Consider the following 26,751-nt stretch of genomic DNA (forward strand, 5'->3'; position numbering starts at 1 on the left):
TAAAGTATTCTCTAAGTTTTATTACAGAGATAAATAACAAGAATGCTGAAAATATCTTCCTCTAAGTTTAGGAATGCTTCAGCCTTTTCCCTGCAGGTGGAGCTGCTCTTCATTATTTGTGTAAAGAAGTCAGTCCTCTAGTTGTAACAACAAATAACATACGGTTTCTTGCAACTAAAACTACGCTGGACGCTATTACAAACGAAAGAAAGAAGGAACAGCACGCTTTTGTTTATTGTACTTGGCCTAGCAACGGAACTCGAAGTCGGGTCATTGCCAAAGGTCATCTTTCTGTTGTTTGTTGGCGGGATTTCTTGAGGAGAGGAGGTCTGTACGGCAGCTGGGTTGTGACTTGTTCGGTCCCCTGAAATAATAACAGAGAAATTTCAGTGTTCGGCTGAGGGTTGTATATTGTGTGTGTGGAGGGGGGGGTCGAAAAGGAAAAAGTACGAGAATTTGAAGTTTGACATCAGATAGCTGAGCTGTAACATGTCATTGCTCAAACTCTCGTCTTTTCTGCAGTGAGGTAACACTTAGCTTAACATAACTTAATGTACATTATTAGTATAAATATTACAATGAACTACAGTCCATGGCAAAAATTCAGTAATTGTCAGAACCTCAAACCACCCTCCCTTCCAGAATATTTATAGGGCCTTACCACGAAGTTTACAGTTGTTGCAACTGGGCGTTTTCCGTTCCACGTTGTTCCTTGAGAATTAAAACGATAGATAACTTTGTTAATCTGGTCTCTCCATTTGGGTCCTTGGTCGAATATTGTCCACGGTGTTGCAGTAGTACCAACCACATCTGGAGCTTGCAGTTGACTTAACACTTGTGCTTTTCCCGTGATTTCCCGTTTCTTTCTTCCGAAAGTCGTGGCCAGAGGAATGAGTGCCGCAGGGGCAATGAAAGGAAGAGTCACAATGGCGGCAAAGGCTAGTGGACCCAACACAGATACCATTGAAGAAGCATCGAAGTTGAAAAAACCCTTTCCTAGGTTGAATCTGTCTAAACTCCGGTCAGACATGACGTCTTTCTTGAGTGGGATACGGACAGAATATCTTGGTGGACCTGGGGAGCTTTTCAAAACTGTAGAGAAAAAGTAGTAATAATAATAATAAATTCAATATTTTGCATGATATTTAATATTTATATCACCCGTGGATTATTTGTTATATGTAACAATAGGCCTACATATCGTATACTGTACTGACTAGTGTTTTTCTTTTACAGAATTAAGGTTTGTGGTATCTTCTTTTAATATAAATGAAGAATGCATAAGTATATAACAAAACCTTTGGTTTATAATTTTATAGAGGAAATTATAAGCTAAAAGTAATATTTAAAGATATTAAGGAGAAAAATAAATCTAATAAAGAATTCTGTGCTTACTACGCCTAGCCAGGCACTCATAAATAAAAAATTAATAATTATAAAAAGATTCCTCATAAATACACTGGTGTTCAAAGAAAGTGCATCACCTAGGAATTTCACATTTCTAACCTTTTTTCGCGATGGTATGTTACATTAATGACTAGAATCACAAATAGAAATATAAACAAAAGATATTTATTAATAGTTTAGGCAAAGCTAAGTAATATTTGACAGGTGCCCTCAAAATATTCCAAAATGAGCATTTGCAACCTTTATACAACAGTTTTGGTAAACACGACAATCATGGCTGAAATGTTATCAGAAGCTCTCAATTTGCTTCAGGTTTATCATTTTAAATGGAAAACAAAATGAAAAGTTCCAGGTGCAAACTAATATTTAGTTGAACCGCCTCTGGTCCTGATGACAGCAGTACACCGTCGAGGCATTGTCGAGATCAATTTCTGATGATAATCAACTGATAGTTCGTGGTTCCAAACAGGAATTATGACTTCCTGAAGTTCACGAAGGGTCTTTGGTTTCTTTCTGGCAACTGCAGATTCCACACGATGTCAACAGTTCTCTATAGGATTGAAGTCCGAGCTGTTTCCTGCCCAGCTAAGAGTTGTAATGGAGCTTTTAACAAATGTAAACACATTACTGTCGAACCTCTAATGCAGAAATGAAGCTAAAGTAACTACAATAGTGCCTACTTACACTTTTCGCCCGATGACAAGGAGCAGAGTCATCCTGAAAGATACAGTTACTGGGCAGGTCGAAATGGTCTCTAATGGTTGGCAGCAGTTTGCCTTCCAATATAGCCAGGTATCCATTGCATTTACGGAACCTGTTATAAACTGCAGGTGATACGAAATGCACCCCTGTATCATTTGGCTGGTAGGGAATTTCACTGTAGACATTATATAGTCTGGATGGTATTCTTCAGATCGGCGAATCGTTTGTCTCCTATCAGAACCATGCAGGTTGAATTTCTTCTCAGCTGATGCAAATTAATCGGGCCTTTTTATTTTTTGTGTGAGGAGGGGCTTCTTCTTAGGACGACGTGCTACAAGTCCATTTTTGAAGAGGCCTCTTCTGACTGTTACTGCACTTGCTCCTGTATGTTCTTCCCATTCTCTTTTCAGCTAAGACGAAGAAGCATTACGATTTTTAAGGCATAGGAACTTCAAACGCGGTCCTGTTTTGGTGTAGAGACTCGTTTGCGTCCGCTTCCTTTTTTTTTTTTTCTATTAGCAGAACCGGTATTCTTGAGTTTGGAAAGAAATCTACTCACTGTCTACTGATTCAAATCACTCTATAAGCAATATGACAGGAAGAACATTTAAAGCAACAATAGCACTCTTTCTTCATGGCGTTAACTGCACGGAATTCGCCATCCTGACACAAGCAAGCAAGGAACGACTGCAACTCTTGCAGAGCATGCTTATATAGCTGAAAGTAACACCTGATGCAAACTCTCGGCCGCTAGGAGGCGAAGGTCAGTGAGTTACTGAATTATGTGCTCCTAAAAATACTCAAATACCTAAGTTAAACTGAAAGAATCATAAATGAACTGCATATTGACAGAGAGCTTATGAGAAGTGGAATCTGGATATAGTGTCTACTAATGGAATCCTGAACAGGTAATATGTCTAATCTTGATTTTAAGCATTCATACTTCGCGTAATAGTTGAAAGGAACGGTTGGTTTATAGCGATTCAGTGCAGCGGAACATAGCAATATTCTGCTTAAGGCAATACGGCACTTAAGCTCTGAACAAGGTCAAGCGGTGACAAAGTTAGGGATTAAAACCTCCCCCATTTCCACCTGCATATTTCATAGGCTAGTCATCGAACGATAGAAGTGCCCTATCTTGTTGTACTAAAGACTACCTGCCTCGAAATTACTGAAATTCCGGCTCCCATTTGCATTTCAGAATGACAGATTTCAGCGCATCAGCCGTGCCGCTTACTTGCTGCATATGTCTGACCAATGATGACTTCATAATTAAATGCGTTACTTGTCACAAAAACTATTGCAATAAGCCTGATTGTACTTCTGTAGATATTAAGAGATTAAACAAAACTAGAAAACGCAAGTTTGAATGTGACGCTTGTAGGCAACAAACAGGGAAAAATAATGAAGAATTACCTAATGAAGTCATTTGTGAAGATTCATGCACAGAACAGATTAATGACCTTGAACAAGCAACAAGAGAAATCCTCTCTCAGACTGACCTTGGAAATGGCATCTTGGGCCATCCTGAAGGATCAATTTTTGAAACCTTGGGATGCGATATTTGCCCGGAAGACTGCGAGCACTCTGAAGGGGCTTTCGCTAGACAGAGGAGCAATCATAGCCCGGATGAAAGGCAGGAGGAGAACCGTAAAGAATATGTCTCGCGTACGGAATTAAAGGATATCCTTGCAGACTGCATCAGCCCCTTTTCGATGCAGGCTGTGGAATACGCTGAAAACCTCGCGAGCAATTTCATCCCTGTACATAAAATGCTACAGGAACTGCAGGAAGAGAATTTTCTTCTCAAAGAACAAAACAGTAAAATATTGCACACCCTTAAACGACTGGAGGAAAAGCTAGGATGCTTTGAATCAGTCCTCGTTGCACAAGGTGGCTCAGCGGCCCCCGTAACCGGCGAAACTTGCTATGCGAGGCAGAGCTACCCAAAGAAAAGTAGAAGTGGTATGCATGGATTGTACAGGATGACAGAAAGCATTCAAAATCAGAAACAGAAGACAAGAAAAGAATTGAATTCGGGGGAAAACATATCAGAACGAATTGCAAAACTACAAGACAGCCAAATAATATGTGAATTTCAAGCCCAGCCGGGAACTGTCTGTTTGCAGCAGGACCTCGCAAGCAATAGCACCAAATCCAGTGAAACTTTAGGGGCAGCACAAGGAAATGGCTCCACACATTCCACTAGGAAAAGTCGAAACCAAAATAAAGAAGTCTCAGAAATATTAGGACAACAGGAATCAACTGAAATGATTGGGGCATCCATGTATTCCAAGAGTACGATCGCGAGAGTTACATCTTCCCCCTCAAATCATGTTCCTGCAAACCCACTCACTTATGCGCACATCACTATGCTACCTAAAAAGCATAACACTTTTGAGGGTAGAAAAACCCGCCCATCCCAAAATTTCATGCCTAGTCTTGCCGAGGACAGCCGACGACATGATCCAGTTCACAGAGAAAGTATTAATGTGTCTTCCTGTAACACACCAGAAACAAACAAACGGTTTTCTGAAATGTACAACATTACTTCCGTTGCAACCAGAGAGCAAATTTTTGTATCAAGGCTGGGACCCACAACACAGCCCAAAAATATTAAAGCCATGTGTGAGGGCGAACATGGGATAACTGTGGAAGTAAAGCAAGTGAAAACACGACACCCAGCTTACTCCTCCTTTATAATCTCTTGTCCACCAGATAAGGCAACTCGCCTACAAGACGTAAGCGCCTGGCCAGTAGGTACCTTAGTCAAGCCCTACAGAGACAGATGGGCCAGACCACTGGTTAAAAATGATGCAAGGAATCGGGCTCAATAGCAATCAAGAAAACTACCCCCAGCTGGGGATGCAGAACATCACATCCACCTGTTTGCACAAAACGTGAGGAGCATCTCAAATAAGCTCCACACCCTACAAACGATGATGATGTACGGGGACCTGGATTTCATTTGCCTAATCGAAACCTGGTTGGAAAATGGAAAACAGTTAGATCGGCTAACTGCGGCAGCAAACTGCAAATGTGTGGGAACCGGAAGAACAGATAGGCGAGGAGGGGGAGTTATAATTTGCTATCAAAATAAATACCAGTCTATAAGAGAACGAAAAACCAATTCAAATAATTTTGAAGGGATTTGCGTTACCTTTTCAAAAGAGCACGTGAAAATACAGATATGCATCATATACCTCCCACCTGAGCACACAAAGGAGACAAGAAACGAACTCTATGCTTGGCTTGCTGCAAATCTAAAGCCATCAGTCGACACAATAATAGCGGGAGATTTTAATTTGCCTCTTCCGAAACACAGGGAGGCCAAGAAAGAGCTGGATGCTACATTGGGTGCATTGCACTTGACGCAGCTTCCGACACCAGTAACAAGGGGAATGCAGCAACTTGACATGTTGTACCATAGTTCCTTAGACATAAGGCTAACGCAAAACTGCATAAAATTTAAGTCGGACCACAATCCCATTGAAACAGAAGCAGCACTGAAGATACACAAATACATGCAAGGTAACCACACGAACTGGGAAAAGCAAAGTAAGTATCTTTTCTCCGTGAAGTATATTAATGCAGAGGTCATTCTCAGTCACCTGACTAGTTACAACTGGAATGACCTGCAAGAAAAGCCAGTAGACGAAGCTTTAGAAAGGATCACTAAAAAGCTATACCAAACAGCATTGGAAGGAGCAGCAAAAGAAATCAAAATATCTGAGAGAACAAAAGAATGGTTTAACCCACAACTGAAAGAAAGTTTCCTCAGGAAGCAAAAACTGTATAGAAAATGGCAAAGAACGGGTCATCCTGCCGATCACATTCGTTATAAGAAAGAAAGAGCACATTTCATCAAAGCAAAACGACAGGCACACTGCAATGTTATTCATAACAAACTAAAACGAGCAAAAAGAATTACTAGCAATAGAAATAGCACAGAGAATATGACAGAATGCATTTTCAAGGAATGGGCTAATAACACTTTTAGTAACCTGCATGGACTGAATCAAATTGAGAACACTGATAATGGTAACAAAATTTTGGAATTCCTGAAAGATTTAAACAATCGAAACTATTCGGCAAGAGAGGAACCAACAAGACCTCCATTGAGTGAAATACAAATCACCAAAGAGAGCGTAATGAAAGCAATCAACGATCTGCCCAATAAGGCCACTGTTGGACCAGACAAATTTCCAATGTTCATCCTTAAAATAAGTAGCCCATTTATAATAGATCTATTACTGCACATCTATCAGAAAATCATCAGGTCAGGAGCTTTCCCGCAAGCTTGGAAAAATTACATTGTAACCCCAATACCAAAGATTAAACACCCAAAATTGGCTAAGGATTACAGACCAATTTCTGTTAGTTGCACCCTACAGAAGGTATTCGAAAAAGCGCTTCTTCCCACCATCAATCAACACTGCTTCAGCCATAGACCACCACATTTGCACTCAGTTATTTCGGGTAGATCAACAATAACAAACTTACTGGAAACCCTTTTTCGCGTGCAGAAAGCACTAAATGAGAAAAAGCAAATTGATATTATTTTTTTGGATATCTCCGCAGCCTACGACAACGTCTCAATTCCAGCGCTCATTGCGATTTTGAAGAATTATTTTAATGTAAGAGGAAATCTGTTAACTATAATAACCAGCCTGCTAGAACATAGGAAACTTATTGTTAAGCACCAAAAGCTACAATCTTGCTTTACCATCTCGCAAGGAGTGCCTCAAGGGGGAGTTCTTTCGGCTACTCTCTTCGCGGCCGTCCTGGAGCCGTTTCTTGCACGGTACTACAATTTTATAACATATGCTGACGATGTAAAATTCTTCATCACTTCCAAAGGCCATGAATCAGCAGAAAGTATTTGCCAGATGGCAAATAGCACAATCCGAGAATTTGAGAGCTACCTGGATTGCATCGGGCTCCGTATTAATGCACAGAAGTCTGCCCAAATGACCATAAGTTACAAGCAGAATAAAAATGACATCTCAATCTCTGTGAACGGGTCTAGTGTGGAAAAAGTGCACTCTCACCTGGACCTGGGTCTTAAGTGGGATGACAGACTCACCTTTGCTCAACACTTCGCCCATATGAAGACAAAAATATTCGCCGCTTTATGGGCTACTAGGCAGGAACTGGTAGGAATTAGGGATCCTCAGCTAGCGACCAAGTACATTTTAATGTGTGTCCTGCCAATTGCAATGTATGCCTCGCAAATCTGGTCTTCAGCTCCAGATTCACATTATAAGTCCGTCCTTGGGATCGAGTACTGGTTCTTGCGATGGCTTAACAGAGTTGCTGGCCACCCTTTTACTATCTCAAGGGCCATTCTCTACTCAAACCTTAACATCACACCCTGGATGCAGCGGACAATTAACAGGAACATACACACTCTCGCACAAATGCTCACAGGCAGAGTGGATGCTCCAGTCCTGGATAATATTCTAGTTAAACCGCGTGCCACTGCTAGACGTTGCGGAGAACTAAATAATCCACTGCGTTCAGTCCTGAACAATCTTAGTAGCCTGCAAAGATTCTTCCCATCAAATGCAGCGAGAATATTTAACTCACTACAGATAGATGCCGAAAACTGTGTGAGGATGCAACATACCGGAAAGAGATCTTCCAGGATTCGTACAGACTTACCGAAATATGAATCGGCCGCAAAGTACTAAGAATTGTGAATAAAAAGTGAAGCTTTCTGCTTTAAGAACAATAATAATCTGTTGACTGTAAAAATATACCTTCTGTAACAGTTATGTTAATATGTAAGTTATATGTGGAATTATTAATGAATTGTAAATATATGAGCTGTATAATGTTTGTACACAATCATAAATGTGTAAATACTGTATGTATTAAACATAAATGTGTATATAATATTTCGGGGACGAGACTACGTGTTCAGTATGTGTAACCCACTGCACGTAGTATCTCGTACCCTGATATGTACTTAGCACCCTCCTGGCACTTTGCCGTCCCGGGGTGGTTTCCTTATGGAAATAAACAGATAATAATAATAATAATAATAAAAAATATTACGTCATCACCTACGCGTGCCCATCTTATCTGATGCAATCTGTAAGAAATATTGCCATATACTTACGTTATTCAGACGGCAATTACAATTTTAAGGGTGATGCACTTTCTTTGAACACCAGTGTAATTCAAGTATGTCAGTACCCGAGATGGTCAACAATAGTAGCGGCCGGTGGTGAAATAAGCGAAAAAAAAAAAAAAAAAAAAAAAAAGAACAAACGTTAAAATATCTGAAAGGCCTAAGGCAGACTTCCTGCCTTTTGCAAGGTGGGGCATGTGGGAATAAATTTTTGTTCACCAAATTTTAGAATTCGTGCAATATCTTAAGTCAAGTTTGACTGATTTACATGTACTGCCGAGCCAAAGTATCGTGATCGGTGGAAGAAAGTACTGAGAAAACTGCGAGCGCATTCGGAAGAGCGTTTTTTTTTTTGTATAATTTGTATTGTTTTAATAAATTAATGAAAATATTAAAAATTGTGTATTACTTCGAAATCAAAAGGTGATGCATTTGCTCCACCTTGCACCACGCTACTGGTGCCTATGCATCATCATCGTTTCCAAACAATTTCGTGCTGCCACATCTGCAGGCAAAGTTATGGGAAGAGTTCTGAAATACTGAGGGAGTTGTACTTCCTGGTTTCCTTGAGAGAAGATATACCATCACAAACAATTATTATTAGAACTTCATTAATAGTAATTATTATTAGAATGATTACTGTTCTTCGTTATTATTATACGAAGCTACATCCGGTTATCAAGGGGGCGGTAAAACTTGGTCAGTTTTGTTATTCTTTCACCAGATCGGCGTGCTGTTCCACAAATCTGTAGTTTTGTATAATGTTTTCATCAGGCGTATTGAAACTTCCTCCTTCGCCAAAGTTCCCTGTGAGTTCCACTTCTATCTAAACATTATTGGTTGCATAAGGGACGGAAAGTTTCTGGTGGCTAGCACATAGAGTCTACTGTGAATAATTTGTTGTTGGACCATTTTCTTTTTTCTTTTTTTTTGTGGAATCTGAACTTTGAAGCACTGCTCATTTCTTGGGATTTATTCTGAAAAATAGGAATATAAAAGTAAAATAAACTCGCTGAATGCATTACTTATGTTTCATACTCAGTCTACTATTTTTTCTGTCTATCCACATATTATAATTAATCTTTCTCTCCAATGCATAAGTTATATGACACGAATAATGGACTTCTTTTTTTGACACTGCATATGTCAAAGATTTGTGTCATTTTTATGTCTTCAGTTTTACTGTTAGAATAGCTCAAACAGCCTTCAGGGTTTATTCGCTGCATTCATGGAACCTGATGCGTTTAAACAATGGCTAAAGTCTAAAAGCCAAACCATGCTACGGAGGATGATGTAATCGTTCAAATCCACATTCGTGAATGCTGAAGCCTTGTGAAGAGGAGCACTGGCATGCAGAAACAATAGAGAAATAGTTTTTTGTTCTTCTTCCTAAGCTACAACTTTTAACTTGGAAGTGTTAGCATAATACGGCAAGATTGTGTTCCGAGGTTGAGGGTAGTCGATTAACAGAAGATCTCTTGATTATGTTTCCAGCAGCTGTATATGTACCGAGCTTTTAGGTGAGGAAGGAGATTTTTAATCTCTTATTTTTCCCCCTTTTTTAATGTTCACACTTAATGCGATATATTGTAAAATTATGATGTACAGAGTAGGAGACCGGCAGAATTACTTAACAAGTACAGGTCACTGTTGAACAAAAGCCGAGAATTAGGGTTGAATTTGAAAGTGTCTGCAATTCTGCCCAGACACGATAGGAGGGAGTATGTGATGAGAGCCTTGTCGACCAATTCGACCCTGGAAAGATTGTGCAAGGCTCAAGGGGTAGAATTTTTTTCAGCCTGGACTGTACTTGTTAACAGGAGAGATTGCTTCTACAGGGATGGGATACACTTAAATAGAAAGGGTGCAAGAATATTTGCTGATGCTATCGAGGCAGTGTTAGATGGGTCGGAAACTGCTAGCTTGGGGGGAGACAAAGACCAATAGATTGACAGTAGCCACTGGCAGAGGTGAAAGTGATTCTTGCACTGCTTCTATTAGAATGAGCAGAAGCCTGAAAAACAAGATGCATGATATTTCAGAGACTGCTGGGAACCATTGCGGTACAAGTAAACACATGGGTTGTGTTAGGGTAGCTAAGAATAGAAACAGGTGCAGGTATACTTGCGTGTACACCAATGCTAGGAGTTTAGTAAATAAATTTGATGAATTTGAGGTATTGCTCAAAACATCAAAGGCAGATATTGTTGGGATATCAGAGACGTGGTGTCACACAGATATAAGGGATGCAGAACTGGAATTTGGGGAGTACAAACGTCTACAGAAAGGATAGACAGGATAGGAAGGGGGGAGGGGTTATGCTATTAGTGAAGAAACACATAAAAACCAAGGAAGTGAAGCCAGTCGACATCGCTGGACAGTGCAGTGTTGAGTCAGTTTGGTGTGACATAAGCATTGGGAGATCAAAATTGAGAGTAGGAGTGTGCTATAGGCCTAATGACTCTGATGAGTATAATAAGGAACTGTACAGGGAAATAGAGTGGGCCAGTAAATCAGAGAGTCTTATAATGGGAGATTTTAATTTCCCAGATATTGACTGGAATTTGGGGGCTGGTCACTCACACACTAGCAGGGCTTTTGTGGATTTATTGGATGATTGTTTTTTACATCAGCATGTTCGGGAGGCAACTAGAGGGAGTAATACTCTTGATTTGATTATCAGCAGTGATTCTTCATACATTAAGAATCTGCAGATAAATGAACCACTAGGTGGCAGTGATCACAGTGTGCTGAAGTGGGATTTACTCAAAGAGGTAACTACCATTAGGGGTAAAGGGAAGGGTTATTGCTTCCGTAAAGGCGACTACGATGGACTGAGACAGTATTTAAATTCTATACAGTGGGACCAACTGATGATGTTACCAACAGCAAATTCAAAATGGGAAGCATTCAAAGAACTTATCTTGGAAGCTACTAGGCTTTACATACCAACTAAGAAATATTGTTCAAGGTTTAGGCCAAAATGGATGTCAGATGAACTAATGAGGCATATGGCAGAGAAGAAAAAATGCATGGGATACTTACAAATTAACACATGACACAGAAGCCTATGATAGATATAAGTTGATATGCAACCAAGTTACAAAGGAGGTTAGGCAGGCGAAGGCAGATTACGAGAAATCCTTAGCAAGAGATGCAAAGAAAAACAGCCAAGAGTTCTTTACTTATGTATACTCTAGAAGGAAGGGGATGAATCAGATTGGTCCACTTGATATTGATGGGTCAACTGTTGATGATCCTGCTCAGGTAGCTAACAAACTAAATTAATATTTTGCATCGACATTCACACATGAGGAGTTATTCAGCGAGGGGAATGCCAGAGGTGTATTCAACTCTAGCAGTAAGCTACAGAATCTTGAAATAACTGAGAGTAAGGTGGAGGAGAGGTTGTTGAAGATAAACACAAGAAAGGCACCCGGGGTGGATGGGATCTATCCAGTTATATTAAAGGAGGCAACAAAGAAAGTAAGCAAACCCTTAGCCATAATTATGAGAACTTCCTTGGACTCAGGGGAGGTACCCATAGACTGGAAATGTGCAAATGTGACCCCAATTCAAAAAGGAGGATCAAAGGCTGACACAAGTACAAATTATAGACCTGTGAGCTTAACTTCTGTTCCAGGAAAATTAATGAAGGCACTGGTTAAAGAAGCACTGCAGGATCATTTAGACAAGACTTCAGTTATAGCTCGGACACAGCATGGTTTTGTTAAGGGGAAGTCTTGCCTGACCAATTTGATTGGATACTATGATGCAGTCACAAAAGAACTGGATGCAGGGAATAGCTTTGATATTATATACTTGGATCTTAGAAAGGCTTTTGATACTGTTGCACATGGAAGACTGCTACACAAATTGGAGCAGTGTGACATTGGAGGCAAATTTCTGCTATGCATAAAGGGGTGGTTGAGGGGGAGAAGACAGAGAGTGGTAGTCAATGGACACTGCTCATCGTGGTCTAATGTTTTTAGTGGAGTCCCTCAGGGCTCAGTGTTGGGTCCATTATTGTTTTCTGTATTTATAAATGATATTGATGATGGTATATCAAGTTTAATGTCCAAATTTTGCAGACGATACAAAGGTAGGCAGGGTTGTCAAGGACACTACTGACACTATGCTGCTGCAACAGGATCTGGAAAGGTTGAGCAGATGGGCTGAGAGGTGGCAAATGAAGTTTAACATTGACAAATATAAAGTACTACACATGGGAAACAGCAACCCCAGAGCAACGTATCAACTCTGTGGTACTACACTGACAGTGGTAGAGAATGAAAGGGACTTGGGGGTGGTTGTGCAGGCAGATATGAAGTTCTCTGAGCAGTGCAAACGGGCTGCAAGAGTAGCTCATGGAGTATTGTTAATGATATACAGGAATTTTTCCAGCAGGGATAAGGAGGTGATTATTCTCTTGTATAAGGCAATGGTCAGGCCACACCTAGAGTACTGTATACAGGTCTGGAGGCCTCATTTCAAGAAGGATGTAGGGCTGCTGGAACGAGTACAGAGAAGGGCAACAAGATTAGTGAATGGAACAAAGGGGTGCTCTTACGAAGAAAGGCTTAAGTTTTGCAAATTACAGTGTCTGGAGACTAGGCACCAGTGAGGTGATCTGATAGAGGTGTATAAAGCCTTGAATGGTTTGAGCATGCTCGATGCTGATGGGATGTTTCCTCTTGCTCAGAATAATCACCTGAGAGGGCATAAATTCAAATTGAGGAAAGACAGATGTAAGATAGACGTGCGGAAATTTGCCTTTAGCCAGCGGGTGGTTGGTTGGTGGAACAGACTTCCATCCCTTGTCGTGGAGGTTGATAGCCTAAATAAATTTAAGGCTCAGCTGGACAGGTATTTTGAACGAACAGAGAGGTGAAGTGGAAGTGGTTTTTTTTTTTTTTTTTTGGGCTGATGCTGCATAAGCTTGCTTTCTTGCATCAAATGCCTCTACTAATGCTAAAATGCTAAATCTCGATAACGTATATGTATGAGATAAAGCTAAATACGATATACCTTGGAATTTTTTCTCATGATACGGTCCTCGAGCAGCCAAAGGAATTTATACCTTCATTGTAACTGTTTATAGCAGCCAATAAACAGCGCGCTGTTAAAAATGGTCAGTGCATTTTCTGTGATAATGTAAGGGTTCGATCGCGGAATATTGCGCAACTCATTGGTGACATTTTAAGTTACTCTAAGATTACGATTAGTACTTCAAGGAGCGTGCATAGTTCAGTCGACAACTGCTTTTCTACTTTACGGAATGTAATAGCATTTTTATGATCATAAAAATGAAGTCATGCTTCATTTTCTTCTCTCTCTCTCTCTCTATATATATATATATATATATATATAGATATATAGATATATCTCTCTCTATATATATATATATATATATATATATATATATATATATATATATATATATATATATATATATATATATATATATATATAGATATATCTCTATATATATATATATATATATATATATATAGATATATATATATATATATATATATATATTCAGGCGCACCCCTTTACAAAACTTCAGTTTCCTTAATTCTTCGAGGATTATTATATTATCAGAATGCTCCTATGAAATACTAACGTCATTTTCATCCTTTCGATTTCCCATATTTGTGTATATTGGAATATAACAGCTGCTCTATTCCAATATAGTAGCTGTTCCCGGATTTACCATATAAGAATTTCTCCCATACCTTGCATTGTCTTCAGCTGATTCTCACCCCATTTCTTAATTTTGCAAATCGTCTTGCCACCTAGATAATTCTAAGCATCTTTAAGAGTGATCAGTCTTTCATAGATTCCTTAGCATTTTGACATTCTTTATTTAAATTTATTTACCGAGCTATGATCAGCATTTCGAATATTCATCTTTTTCTATCTGTAAATATGCAAAAACTAATTGGTACAAGAAGCCTTATTAAACTTAAACCCATTTTTTTATTTTTTTTATTTCACTGAATGCATTTGATACGATACTTTGTTCTCAAACTTTTCAACTTCTCACACATATGGCGGAATTTTAAAGCAAAATTTTAGAAAGGCCGGTTGCTTTTACAAACCAATACACCGAAGAAATAATAGACTTGAACACATTATTTGAAGGTGAAGGGTTGCGCAGTTTCCGGTTTGTTTCAATTGTTCTCCGTTTCCTTGGCTATCCTCTTAGCAGAGATTGATCGGCAGGAGTGGCTTGGTTGCCCTGCTTTTTATTTTTCTGATTAATTAGCCGCTGTGAGTGGGAACTACAGAACATTTTTTTTCCTTTTCTTTTTTTTATAGTAACGCCTTGAATAATTTCCAGATTTCATTAGCAGTCTAAACTGAGAGATTGCGTTGGTAGCAATAGGGTTATACACTTGTAATCATGTTTGTAAATGATGCTCTATATCGTTGTAGGGATTGGTTTGTGCCTAGCTTGTGTCATTTGTTCTCATCTAAAAGAAGTGTCACCATTTAAGGTTTCTATGTTGCCTATTTCCACGTATGAAGCAGGATATTATAACAACGATAACCCTTGAACCGCCAGTGTAATGGATAAAAGAATAACGTGTATTTTCATTACTTTGGGCATACATGTCAAATTACGAGGTTTTTTTAAATAAGTATTCCTTCATTATTAATACATGAACGTTGAAATAATATAAATGAGATCTATAAAAATATGTCACCTTCCAGTGATTTGTGTGTGCGTATGTGTGCATTAAACGGGATGAGAATTTACTGATTAAATAAACTAACCAGTGAACGTTAAACTGGAACCGTAGTTTTGACCTTTTTATTGCTTATATCTTTAATTTGATAATAAAATATATTTGAAAATTTGACTTCATTGAAAGAATCATTCATTGAAAAGTTTACTTCATTGAATATTTGAGAATGTGTGCTTGTCAATGTCAGGAGTTAGTACTAGTTGTAAGTTTATTATTCTTTAAACAAAAATTAGCGTGGAAGGCGGTGCTTTAAATCTTACCTGACGGTATGGCGGGTTATATCAACTTGTATTTTTCTATTTTTAAGTTTTAGTATATTTATTTAATAAACATAAAAATTCATAACAAACTCGAATTTCAGATTTCTCTACCTTATTTTATTTTCGTAGCGACTCAAAAAGTGACATCCGGGTTTGCTCCCACTCAGTTTTCTGTGGACGTTCATGGCTCGTGGTGTTCACATATTGTATTTGTTTCTTCTACCTATCAAAGATGGCAGAATGATGGCACGTTTCCTTACCCAAATCCATCTTAAACAGAAAGTGAAGTGACAGGAGACAACTAAAACAGCAATAGCAACAAAAACAGTATATATAAGTCTGAAACTGACAGCTGTTATCAGAGGGACTGGCAAGACTAAGACCTGTCGGAATGCTGAAAGACAGTGTTGAAAAATAATAATGGAAGAAAGATCCTGTTATTAAAAAAGAAGCAAAAAATACTACTTGGAAGGGCGAAGAGTTAGGCCAGAGTTCTTAACACATAGCTTTCCAAACAGTATCCTCTTATAACAGAACAAAGAAAAATTCGACAATTCTAGATAAAAATGGAGAGAACAGTACTTTCCTTCGCTTGTCTTGCTTCTCATACGTTGGTGTTAAGGGACGTATATAAACTGATCAAAATTGAATTTTCTTTTAAGACTTAATTACTAAAATGAAGGGCAATACAGGACACTGCGCTCAGATTTAATGTAGTGTTGGGTATACAGGAGTCTTTACTTTGAAGCGACCTCACATATTTCAGGCTTTATATTTCAAAACGAGCAAAAATCAGACGATGACGTCATCTTATGGAAGAGAAGCTCCAGAAAATGAGTACGTACTTGTAATTGTAATACAGTAAACCTTGATTTAACGGACTGTATGGGCGTAAGTCCTGTCCGCTGAATCCGATTTTCCATTCAATTCGACAGAAATGCTTATAGTCACCGAAGTTAGTTTAATGTGATGAAAGAGTGCTGCACTTTGAAATAATAAACATTAAATGTTGTATATTTTACTCCACGTATTGTGTAAAGTAAAAGAGGTTGAAAAATTTCCGCGTGGTACAGTGGTGTTACTCATAGCTTCAGACTGGGATGCCTATTCAGAGTCTGAAGAAATCTCGAGTAACCTCGTTTGACCGTTCTGATGTCTGACATGCTTGGGAGACTGATGAAAACTGGTGTTGAGGACCTCCTGGCTTCTTCGAACTTAGCTTTATTGTGAAAATATTCAAACCATCCTGTACGTCCGCTGTCCTTTGGGAATAATGGCAGCTTTCGTTATTTCCGAAGCTCGTTAATGCAAGGGTTCACTGTAGCAGACTTCGACCTTCCCAAGAAGAGAAGCTTTCAACGCCTGAGCCCTCGTGGGTAACACAGTTGGTAGAATCGCCGTCCTCTCCACACTGGGTGGAAAATACCCGAATTAGAGTCCCGTCGATGACGTGAGGAATTTTTATGGGCATTTTTCACAACGTGGCTGGGTTAGTCAGTCTCAGGCGAGGGTAGCATGGTTTTTTCTCTCGGGTTTTTCGTCTAGCAAATAGAAAATCTACCACAGAACATAAGCAATTTACAGACAGTATACACGGAGCCATATGGCCTTAGTCGCTGATGCTCCAACAACAACGCCTGAATTCTTCCTCTTTCGCAACGTATTTCAGAAAGTATTGCTGCTTGACGGGTCTTGATGACTCCTTCACAGATGTGTAGTCTAGCGATTGCTGAAATTATTTGACGGTATTTCTTAATACAGTATAAGCGGATGTTTTTCAAGTCTCAATTAATGGCCGTGATGAAATTTGGGGTGGGCTCCAAAAGGCTTTATTGTACAGGATAATTAAAACTATTTTATTATACAGGATGCTTTTTTTAGTTGTACCACCCACAATATTTGCTGTAATTCCGAATTGAACGTACACAGGAACGTGAAATTTGATGTATAAGTAGTATACAGGGTGTCTCAAAAATATTGGTACAAACGTTTAGGTAAGTAACATCTATGCTTTTGCGTAGGAGGTAGGTAGGTAACATCTAAAGGAATGCGAATCGCATAGAAACCCATAACCGGAAACGTCACCGTAAGTCGGTAGACAGCGCTGTTCATCAGTTCGCGAGAGGGAAAATTTCTGGTTTACTCATTCAAGCAGTAGTCGCAGCACGAAGAGCATGCATCGATATACGAACTGTGAGCTGGCAGACATGCACCTAGTGTATGGATTAGCAGAGGACAATGGACGAGCCGCTCAACGAATTTATGGAGAACGCTTCCCAGACAGACATGTACCGGACCACCGTTTGTTTGCGCGTGTGCATCAAAATTTGTGCGATTATTGGTCTTTTAGAGGTAACAGGAGTAGTGCGGGCAGACCACGTTCGACGCGAACTCCCACCATGGAAGAAAGTGTGTTGAATGCCGTCCAGAATAATCCTACTACCAGCACACGTGCCGTTGCCTCTGCCTTAGGAGTGTCTCGTTGCAGTGTACAGCGTGTCTGGCACGACGATTCCTTACACCCCTTTCATCTCCAAAGGGTTCAGTTACTGCTCCCCCCAAGATCATCCTGCACGTGTGGCTTTTGCGCAGTGGTTTCTCCAAGAAAGTGTTCATGACTTGAATTTTCCAGCCTATGTTTTGTTCACGGGTGAGGCTTCTCGCTCGAGAAGGCTTATTCAATCCGCACAATGCTCATGTGTGGGACCACGACAACCCACACGGTGCGCCCCCCCATGCGCCACAACATCGCTTCGCAATAAATGTGTGGGCAGGTATGGTCGGTGACTGCTTAGTCGGCCCATACCTGTTACCATCCCGCATGAACTCCGCTAAATATCGGATCTTTCTTGAACAAGTTCTACCAGGGTTACTTGACGATGTTCCAGCAAATGCGAGACGCAACATTTGGTTTCAACATGACAGGGCGCCTGCCCATTATGGAAGGTGTGTTCGTGACCATTTGAACAAGCGTTTTGGGCGTCGATGGATTGGCCGTGGTGAACCCGTTGCCTGGCCCCCACACTCACCTGATTTATCGAGCCTTGATTTCTTTCTGTGTGGGTGGCCCTCAAATCTATCGTGCATGAATCACCCGTGGAGACGGAAATGGATCTCGTGGCGAGACTCGTCTGCGCTGCTGCTACTGTCAAAGAAACTCCAGATGTGTTCGACCATGTCCACCAGTCCATGCTGCGTTGGTGTCATGCATGCATCGCGTCTCATGGTGGAACCTTCGAGCATCTGTTGTAACATCATGAAATGCATCCATCTCGTACTCCATTGTGAATATTATGTCTAATAAATGTTTGCCACTAATTACTGTCTTGTGTCATTTCTACTTCTTGTGCCTCTGCTACTACTTTCCCATGACGTTTCCGGTTATGGGTTCCTATGCGTTTCACATTCCTTTAGATGTTACCTACCTCCCCTAAACGTTTGTACCAATATTTTTGAGACACCCTGTATACCCATTAATGAAGTTGAAGTGGTACTACAAGCAAAGTATGTAGTTATATGTCCAACGCAGTTAATGTTAGCACAACGTTATTTCATTTCAGCGCGTTCTTTTAAATGAATATCGTATTCACTCTTGCAGAAAAATTTAAGCTTGAATTTCACATTGTAACTGCCCTAGAATAGAAGTGAATTGTATTTAGGGAGACAGGAAAGTTTACTTACTTACTATCAATTTATTAAGACAAGGTTTTTGGTCTTTAATGGTCGTCGACTTAGTAATAAATCTAATATTTCAATGGAATGTATTGAACACATGAAAATCAATTTGCAAAGAAACCCTCTCAAATTTCTTACAAAGCAAATACCTTACAAAAAAAGCAGCATGTGTACACTGTACGCACGAAAGATGTTTATTTTATGTGAAAACATCTATGGTGGCGCTAGAGTAAAACTATTTACATTTTTCAACGGTTTGATGGAAACTTACTTACACTACTTAGAAGGATGATGTTGATTAAAATCTTGAGAAGCAGGTTTTATTAAAGTCTGCATTTTATTCTTGCCTAATATTACTACCCGCTGCTTACTCTACCGAATCAACATTAGTGACGGAGTTGGCGTCATTTAGGAAGTGACATCATTTCCATATCTTAGTATGAACTTCCTCTACTGAATCAATTACTTACTCTACCGAATCAACGTTAGTGACTCAGTTAGCGCAGTTTAGGAAGTGACGTCAATTGCGTCATTTCCGTAAAAAATTTCGTTAACAATCAATTGCGCCATTTCCGTTACCGTAAGAAAATTTCGTTACCAATCGATTTTACTCTAGTGCCGCCATAGATGTTTTCACATCAAAATTGTAGTAACACAAGCAGGCTTTTAATATACATTAGAACCTCATAAATCTTGTATCCTAGTGTACTAGATTTATGGTATCCTTGCGTATATTCATATTGCGCAGTTTTCGACTCTTATAACCGAAACTTCCTGTCAAATTTTAAAGTTTGTTGAACCGTCTCCATAATTATGAAAGAATACATTAAAAAGTCAGGTAGCTTGTGCAGCGACAGCATTCTATTTTGATAAACGTTCCGACTAGTTTTGTAAGATAAAACAATAACCACCGTACTTTCAAACAACAGGGTAGGAGCCACAGAGAGGGATTGACTTCATAGATGACGTCTATTCAGTACAGCAACAGTGGACTGCTTGCCGCATCTGTTCGTCAAATGAAGGTGTATTTCCTTTGACGTCATTGCCACATTCGTTCAGAGTGACCCTGCAGCTACTGCTCTCTATGCATACGATTCTTTTCACCTAATTAATCAGTGCTGTGGTAAAAGCTAACGCTCTTTTCTGTTGGTTTCCTTCCTGGGTATAATTAATTTACACTTGGTCCTGAACATCATTACGTTATTAGAAAATACTATGACACCACTAATTAATCACTCTTATTAATTAATATTCTATTGATCATAGTAAGTCATTGTTAGCCTTTTACCGTCATACGTTTGAAAACTTAACTTCAGGTAATGATCTTTCCCAGTTAGGAAATACTGTAATTCCAGATGCCTGTTGACTAAGGTTATCAATAGGATCAAAAACTGTGTTAAGTGAGAGTGTGAGAAACAATATTTGAATGAACCAAGTTTACATTACGTTTTTGTTCAATTAAGTGAGATTATATTCGGGAAGTGTCTTCCGCTACTGTCATTGTAAATAGGATTATAATTGGAATTATGAAAATCGATGTTACGGAACTACTACTCTTAGTTAAGTTTAACTAAAGGGTAAACCCATTGTCAAAATAATGTATTACGTCACGATTAAAAATATTTACCAAGAAGGCCAGATCGTTACACTACTGTTATTACTTTTCATTCGAGCAAAGACAAATAACGGTTGCTGAAAACTATAAGAGGATAACACTCTCACCTGACATCTTCTTAATGAAGGTACTCTTTCGTTTTTCATCCTGAATGCCATGCACAATTAAATAGCAGAAGACAGACAGTAGTGTCACTATGCGGGTAATAGATGTCATCTTGTGGCGTTTGAATCCTGAAAAAAAAAAAAAAAATTATGGTTATTTAGTATGATCGACGATTACACTAGCCAACCTGAAAACAGCGTTTAATAAAGATTTTCGTGAGATTTAGGATTGAAATATAATTTTCATGTCAGAATTGCTGACTGGCTGGTGACCTCACCGATTACTTAGAATATTGTTTTGTTTTTGTGCCAAAGCAGCTAAGGCTGTGAGGCGTCAATGTATTTTGTCTATAAACATTGTGAAGTTATTTTGATTGTAGCGTGGTTATTGGCCAGTAATGGAAATAAAAGGTCCGTAAAGTACCTTTTATTATAATTTATGTGAATTCAAACTATATGCTGTATAGTAATGCCCATCATTAAATTCATTTCAATTTTGAGTTTTCCTTCTGTATGCAGTGGGGCGTCGTGTTTTATAAGTTAACCCGCGTATTTCCTAGACTTTAACACATTTAAAATAATAGTAAAAATATTAAAATGAATGTTATTGGAAAATTAGTGCTCCGTGACATTTGTTTTATTTTAGGCATGGATCAAATTCACCCTTAGGATTAAAAAAAAAAAAAAAAAAAAAAACTAAACAAGAATGCGTTCAGACTCTCATTTCTCTCTGATTTCATTAGACAGCTGGTATTAGTGGTTATAGGTCATGGATCATAACGTGGAACAGAACAGCCACTACTAGGAGGTGGTGGGCATATTCCTGAAATTACGATGAGCCAACATAAAATAGGAAGTAATCAATTCAACCATTACCCTGTTGTAAGTTGTGCTGAGTGAGAAGGAAAGCATGCCGCTTAATTAAGCTGTATACCACAATTTGATATGTGATGTGTTCATTATTCTTTGTACCTTTTATGTAGTTATATTAGTAATTATTGTACAGGCATTGTGATACATCGTATTTAGGATACGTTAGTTTTGCATACCCTTACAATGTTTTTAAATTTGTTTATGTTTGCTTTCATGATAATTAGGAGACTGTGGTGTCACTGAAATTAAAGTATCATTAATAAACAAACAAATACAGTAACTTACAATCTGTTTTTTTTCTCATACTGTTATTGACTAAGTTCTATTGCATTTTTGATTGGCGGATTAAGAATATCATGGCTGTCAAATATTGTTCTCTTCTCTATAATAGAGAAGAGAACAGTATTTGACTTCTCTCTTTTAATGACGTGATCTAGATGAAATCATAATATCATGGAGATCACAATGAAATGAAATTTTGAACATGCCTTGTTTACACTTTTGTAAAAAATTTGCAGTGTGATTTTGAACTTTACTATTTTTTCGGATTTTTTTCTGATGTGCATATAACGCTGATACAGTTAGCAATGCTGGAACTTTAATTAATGAATATTGCAGCGTAAATCATTTACTTTTTTGTTTTTAAGTTAATACTCTTTCATTTCTTAATTTTCATGAATCAGGAATATAAAACTGTGCTCTTCTTATCTTATATAATTCTTAATTATTTAAATTATCACGACTTTAGGCTTCCCTTTCTCTACATCCTCTTTCTTATGACATATAATTAGATTGATTATTCTTTTCTGATAGGTTTCAAGATTTAATTATTACTACTTTCGATCTTAAAGTGAATGCACTTTTCAAAAACAAACACGAGTTGTGTTACACGAATTAGACGAATTATTCTAGTTGTGTTGACAACTAGAATAATTTTATCACGACTTTTTTGAATATTAGTCATATGATCCAAATCTTGTCGCATTGTGTATTTTCGTGTTGTATTCATGGCATAGTTTAGTATACTGAATGGCTTTGCCGAAACATGAAATAATATTTCATAAAATATGTGCATGGATAATATTTCAAAAAATATATACATGGATAATATTTAAAAAAAACATACGCAGGGATAATAATTAACACAAATAAATAATATCATGAATTGAAGATAACTAAGACATTTGGTGTCCTTTAGAGGAACGTAGGACATTTAGCACGGTTGCAGTCCTATCCACAATACAGAACGAACATAGATAACCATAGTTACTCGAAATTGTCGAGTAAGACGAAAATGGCTATCCCAGTATTATTATTTTTTCCATAAAAAATAATGTAATGAGGCTGGGTCACGTTCAAGATCAGACTATCCAACTCTTATCACTGAAGTACTTGTTTATATTAGTGTTTTATATGCATTTTAAATTTGAATATGATTGTAATTATGCAAAATAATTTAACGTTATGTACATAATGAACGTATTAAATACAGTGATAGCCGATAAGGAAAAAATAAGTGTCAGGCCCACTTTCATACGAATAGTTGAAACATGATTAATATAAAATATGCGATACAAATTAATAATAAACTAAGCAAAGGATAAAATGACTGCGCATGCATCCCACTATGATAATGCACAGTTGCTCACGTGATAATTACACGAAATTGCATTATGGTGGGCAAGAGTTTCTTTTTCTTTTTCTCTTTGTGACAAAGTTCTACACAAATGCAGTTCTAAAAATATTTGCAGCTCCAAACATATTTAGATATTTGCAGCTTAGTTTGCCCAGTTCTAATAGGGCGCCTCCTTAGCCAGGTGGGCAGGAGCAGCAGTGCGTAGCATACATTTCTTGATTAGACCGGGGTTCGAGCCCGTGACCATCAAATACGGAGGATGCGGAAAGGTCAGGGAATGACCACCTCATATCCCCGGAGCAATATGGCCTTAGTTGCTAATGCTCCTAAAAAAAACAAAAAAAAAAAAAAAAAAAACAGTTCTAATAATTACTTAAAATAGTCCCAGCAGTGGACCGCCTAGACTGGTGGTAACTCGAAATCATCGTGTATTTGGTGAAACACACCTAAAATTAGAATTCCCATATGTGAGAAAAACGCTTCGAATTCGCATAACACCAGTGTTTCACGTACTCCAGGTATAATCATAGCAGAACACTTTTTCAGAAGCGTCATGGATCCGAGCAGAATTTTCAACTTTGCGGGATTGGGAAGAGTACGCTGACGCGGGATCATCTTTAACTGTTTTCCTTCCCACCTCGAAAACGACTGCAACACTCATACGGGCGTGATGTGGTAAAATTACATCACCTGAGTTTGATGTAACAGGTTGTGAGTCCCAGATGCACTTTCACTCGTCTTGAAACATTTAATTTAGCATTTGATCATTTAGAATTAGTTGAGGCGTATGATGCAAGAAAGCAAGCTTATACAACCTCAGCCAAAATAAAAAAAACCTTCCCATTTCACTTATCCGGTCACTCCAAATGTTTGTCTAGTTCAGCCTTAAATTTATTTAAGCTGTCAACTTCAGCAACAACAGATAGAAGTCTGTTCCAGCAATCAACTACCCGTTGGCTAAAGGCAAACTTCCGCACATCTATTCTACAACTGTCTTTCCTCAGTTTGAATCCATGCCCCCTCAGGTTCTTAATCTGAGCAAGCGGAAGTATCCTGTCAGCATTGAGCCTGCTAAAACCATTCAAGGCCTTATACACCTCGATCAGATCACCTCGCAGGTGCCTAGTCTCCAGATGCTGTAACTTGCAGAACTTAAGCCTTTCTTCGTAAGCGCACCCCTTTATTCCTCTCATCAATTTTGTTGGACTTCTCTGTATTCGTTCTAGCAACTATACATCCTTCCTAAAATGAGGCCTCCAGACCTGTACGCAGTCTCAAGGTGTGGCCTGACCATTGATTATACAAAGGAATAATCATTTCCTTGTCGCTGCTAGCATAATTCCTATATATTACTGATTCACTCATTGCTAGTCCATTTTCGCGTGGTGATGTATATGCAAAAATAGCGATCACAGACGACGTCGAATTTATCAAAACTTGCATGAAAGGCGGGAAATTAGTCTAGTGCGTTTTTATATCAATGAATTTATATAGGCTAGTTCTAAAGTAGTTTCAGAAATTTTTAAACAACCTAAAAACCTAAAACTTCGTGTATTTTTGAACTTAGTAAAACAAACTAGTCATCGAATGAAAGTCACTGTTTTGAAATTTTTATTTATGTGTGGTAGATATGAGCTTCCCCGATTGTTAGTACGTACGTAATGAAAATAACTAATGGAGACTTTCAGTGAAATAGCATGAGCGCAGTGTATTTTCTCTTTGAACAAAGTTCACAAAGCAAATTCACTGAATTTTCTTTATGGACAATTCCACACGATTTAGAAATTCCGCACGATTTAGAAAACAGCTTCCCAATAGATATCAGATTTTTGACTGCACAGTACTTTTGTTCATAAGGTCGTGCTTCATGGCAAAAAGTTGATTAGAAGGCCACGTGTAAGTGACAAAACTATGGAAAATGTGAGGACAGCTTTTGTTCGAAGCTATAGAAAATCAACGTATCAAGCCAGTCGCCAATTCGTATTCCAGCCAACCGTGTTGAGAGGAGTTTGGAGAAAACTGTTGAACCTAAAACGGTACAAAAGAATGCTTACATAAAACGGTTATGCGAAGTTTATAAATTAATATATAACAAGAAACCAAATAATCATTATGTCCTCATGAAAAGCAGAAATAAACGAAACCAGAAATAATAATACTAGGAAGGAAAAAAAACATACAGGCTCTTTTAGGACAGAACCGAATTCAGTTCTTTATCTCCTATTACATTATGTATAAATCAAAATTGTCCTGACATCTATTACCACTGGCCCTCTAGATTCGCAGGTAATAAATGTCCCCTGTTCGATATTTTCTGTAATGATATCGGTAAAGTTAATGAAAAGTTGAAGAGTTTCCTCACAACTCTCCAAGGACCACACTCGTCGTGTGGAGTGTTTTGAGTTTTACGCTCAGTATTCGAAATGCTGCTACGCACTAGTAAGGTAAATGTCAATAGTATCATTAGTTTGCTATTTACAGAAATCTACTTCAGCGGAGCATCAAAGTAACAGTTAATTATACTCACCTTCAGATGAGAGACTGCGGACGGCGAGATAAAGAGCTCCCGCTGTTAGCAGCCGAACTATATAACCCACGTTTGCGCCGCTCAAGAACATCTAATTGTTGGTTTACTCGAACACGACTCCGATGACCGTTTCGGATGAAGAAAGATACACAGAGAAGTCGTGCATGTTAAGCGTTGGCTAATTTAAAACGCATGAAAAAGTAGAAACACGAAGAAAAGACATCGATGCAGACAAATATCATTGCGACAGTCGTTTAGAAAAACCCTCATTCAGTGCTTTGATCGCAATGTTGCGGGTGTACTGGAACATGTTAAAGGGCGGAATTGTAATAGAAACTCTGTTTATTTGCTTCTTTCTAGATTTGTATACGTGAGTGAATTTTTTTCCCTCTTCCTGTTATTGTTATCCTGGATAAGGTTGTTGCACATACTCTATATATTTGCAAACAAAAGGTGTGTAGGACACATTTTGATGTCTTTCTTCCGTTAAATTAACATGACATCACAAACAAAGAGGCTTTGCTTCTAGTTTTCCCACTCTTCTGTCAATTTCCTGGAGGTCTTAAAATTTCCTGCGTTGTCTTAAATAACATTTCGCGTATTACCAGGCACTGTTTTTCATCTTGACAGGGTTCCCGTTTCATATTTTATTTAAAAGTCTAAATTATTGGATAAATTGGATTGCATGTAGCGTTCCTTTGAAAATGACGTGTATTTGATTCGTTTGACATTGCGTCACTAGATGGCTGCACTAGTAGATAAAATTGAGTTGTGCATAAGATAGGTGATTACACATAACATTCCCCCCCCCCCCCAAAAAAAAAAAAACCCACCATGAACTATAAATAAATAAATTTTCTGTTTATATTCCGGGGCAACTGCACGGTCAGAGGAGTTCACAAGATCGAAAGAATACAAGAAGCATCACCGTATTTAGCAGTCACGGGCTTAAACCCCGGTCAACTCAATATGGCTAAATACAATGGGGAAATAGGAGAGGGAGTGTGCATAACTAATCCGTTTTAATTTTATATTATTGAGTAATAATACCATAAATAACA

At 38.4% G+C, this 26,751-nt stretch overlaps 1 protein-coding gene across 1 annotated transcript; it reads right to left on the bottom strand.

Moving 5' to 3' along the window:
- On the bottom strand, positions 1-25,781 carry LOC150079393 (uncharacterized). The gene is made up of 4 exons (XM_090383687.1): positions 25,691-25,781; positions 20,658-20,783; positions 662-1,092; positions 1-364 (listed from the first exon to the last, which is right to left on the bottom strand). Exons 1-4 carry the CDS (start codon positions 25,779-25,781, stop codon positions 284-286), a joined length of 729 nt encoding a protein of 242 aa, XP_090239813.1. The 3' UTR covers positions 1-283.
- Between the last annotated feature and the right edge of the window lie 970 nt (positions 25,782-26,751).

This window comes from Mastigoproctus giganteus, chromosome 10 (assembly GCF_048544385.1).
Source record: "Mastigoproctus giganteus isolate SK-2022 chromosome 10, ASM4854438v1, whole genome shotgun sequence".
Taxonomy (NCBI): domain Eukaryota; kingdom Metazoa; phylum Arthropoda; class Arachnida; order Uropygi; family Thelyphonidae; genus Mastigoproctus; species Mastigoproctus giganteus.

Bases quoted from the DNA above. Each gene is read 5' to 3' on its own strand.
- LOC150079393 (XM_090383687.1), bottom strand. From the start codon at position 25,781: ATGTTCTTGAGCGGCGCAAACGTGGGTTATATAGTTCGGCTGCTAACA. The intron at 1,093-20,657 runs GTGAGAGTGTTA...TTTTCTCTACAG, and splicing joins CTTCATTAAGAAGATGTCAG to TTTTGAAAAGCTCCCCAGGT. The intron at 365-661 runs GTAAGGCCCTAT...TTATTATTTCAG, and splicing joins CAACAACTGTAAACTTCGTG to GGGACCGAACAAGTCACAAC.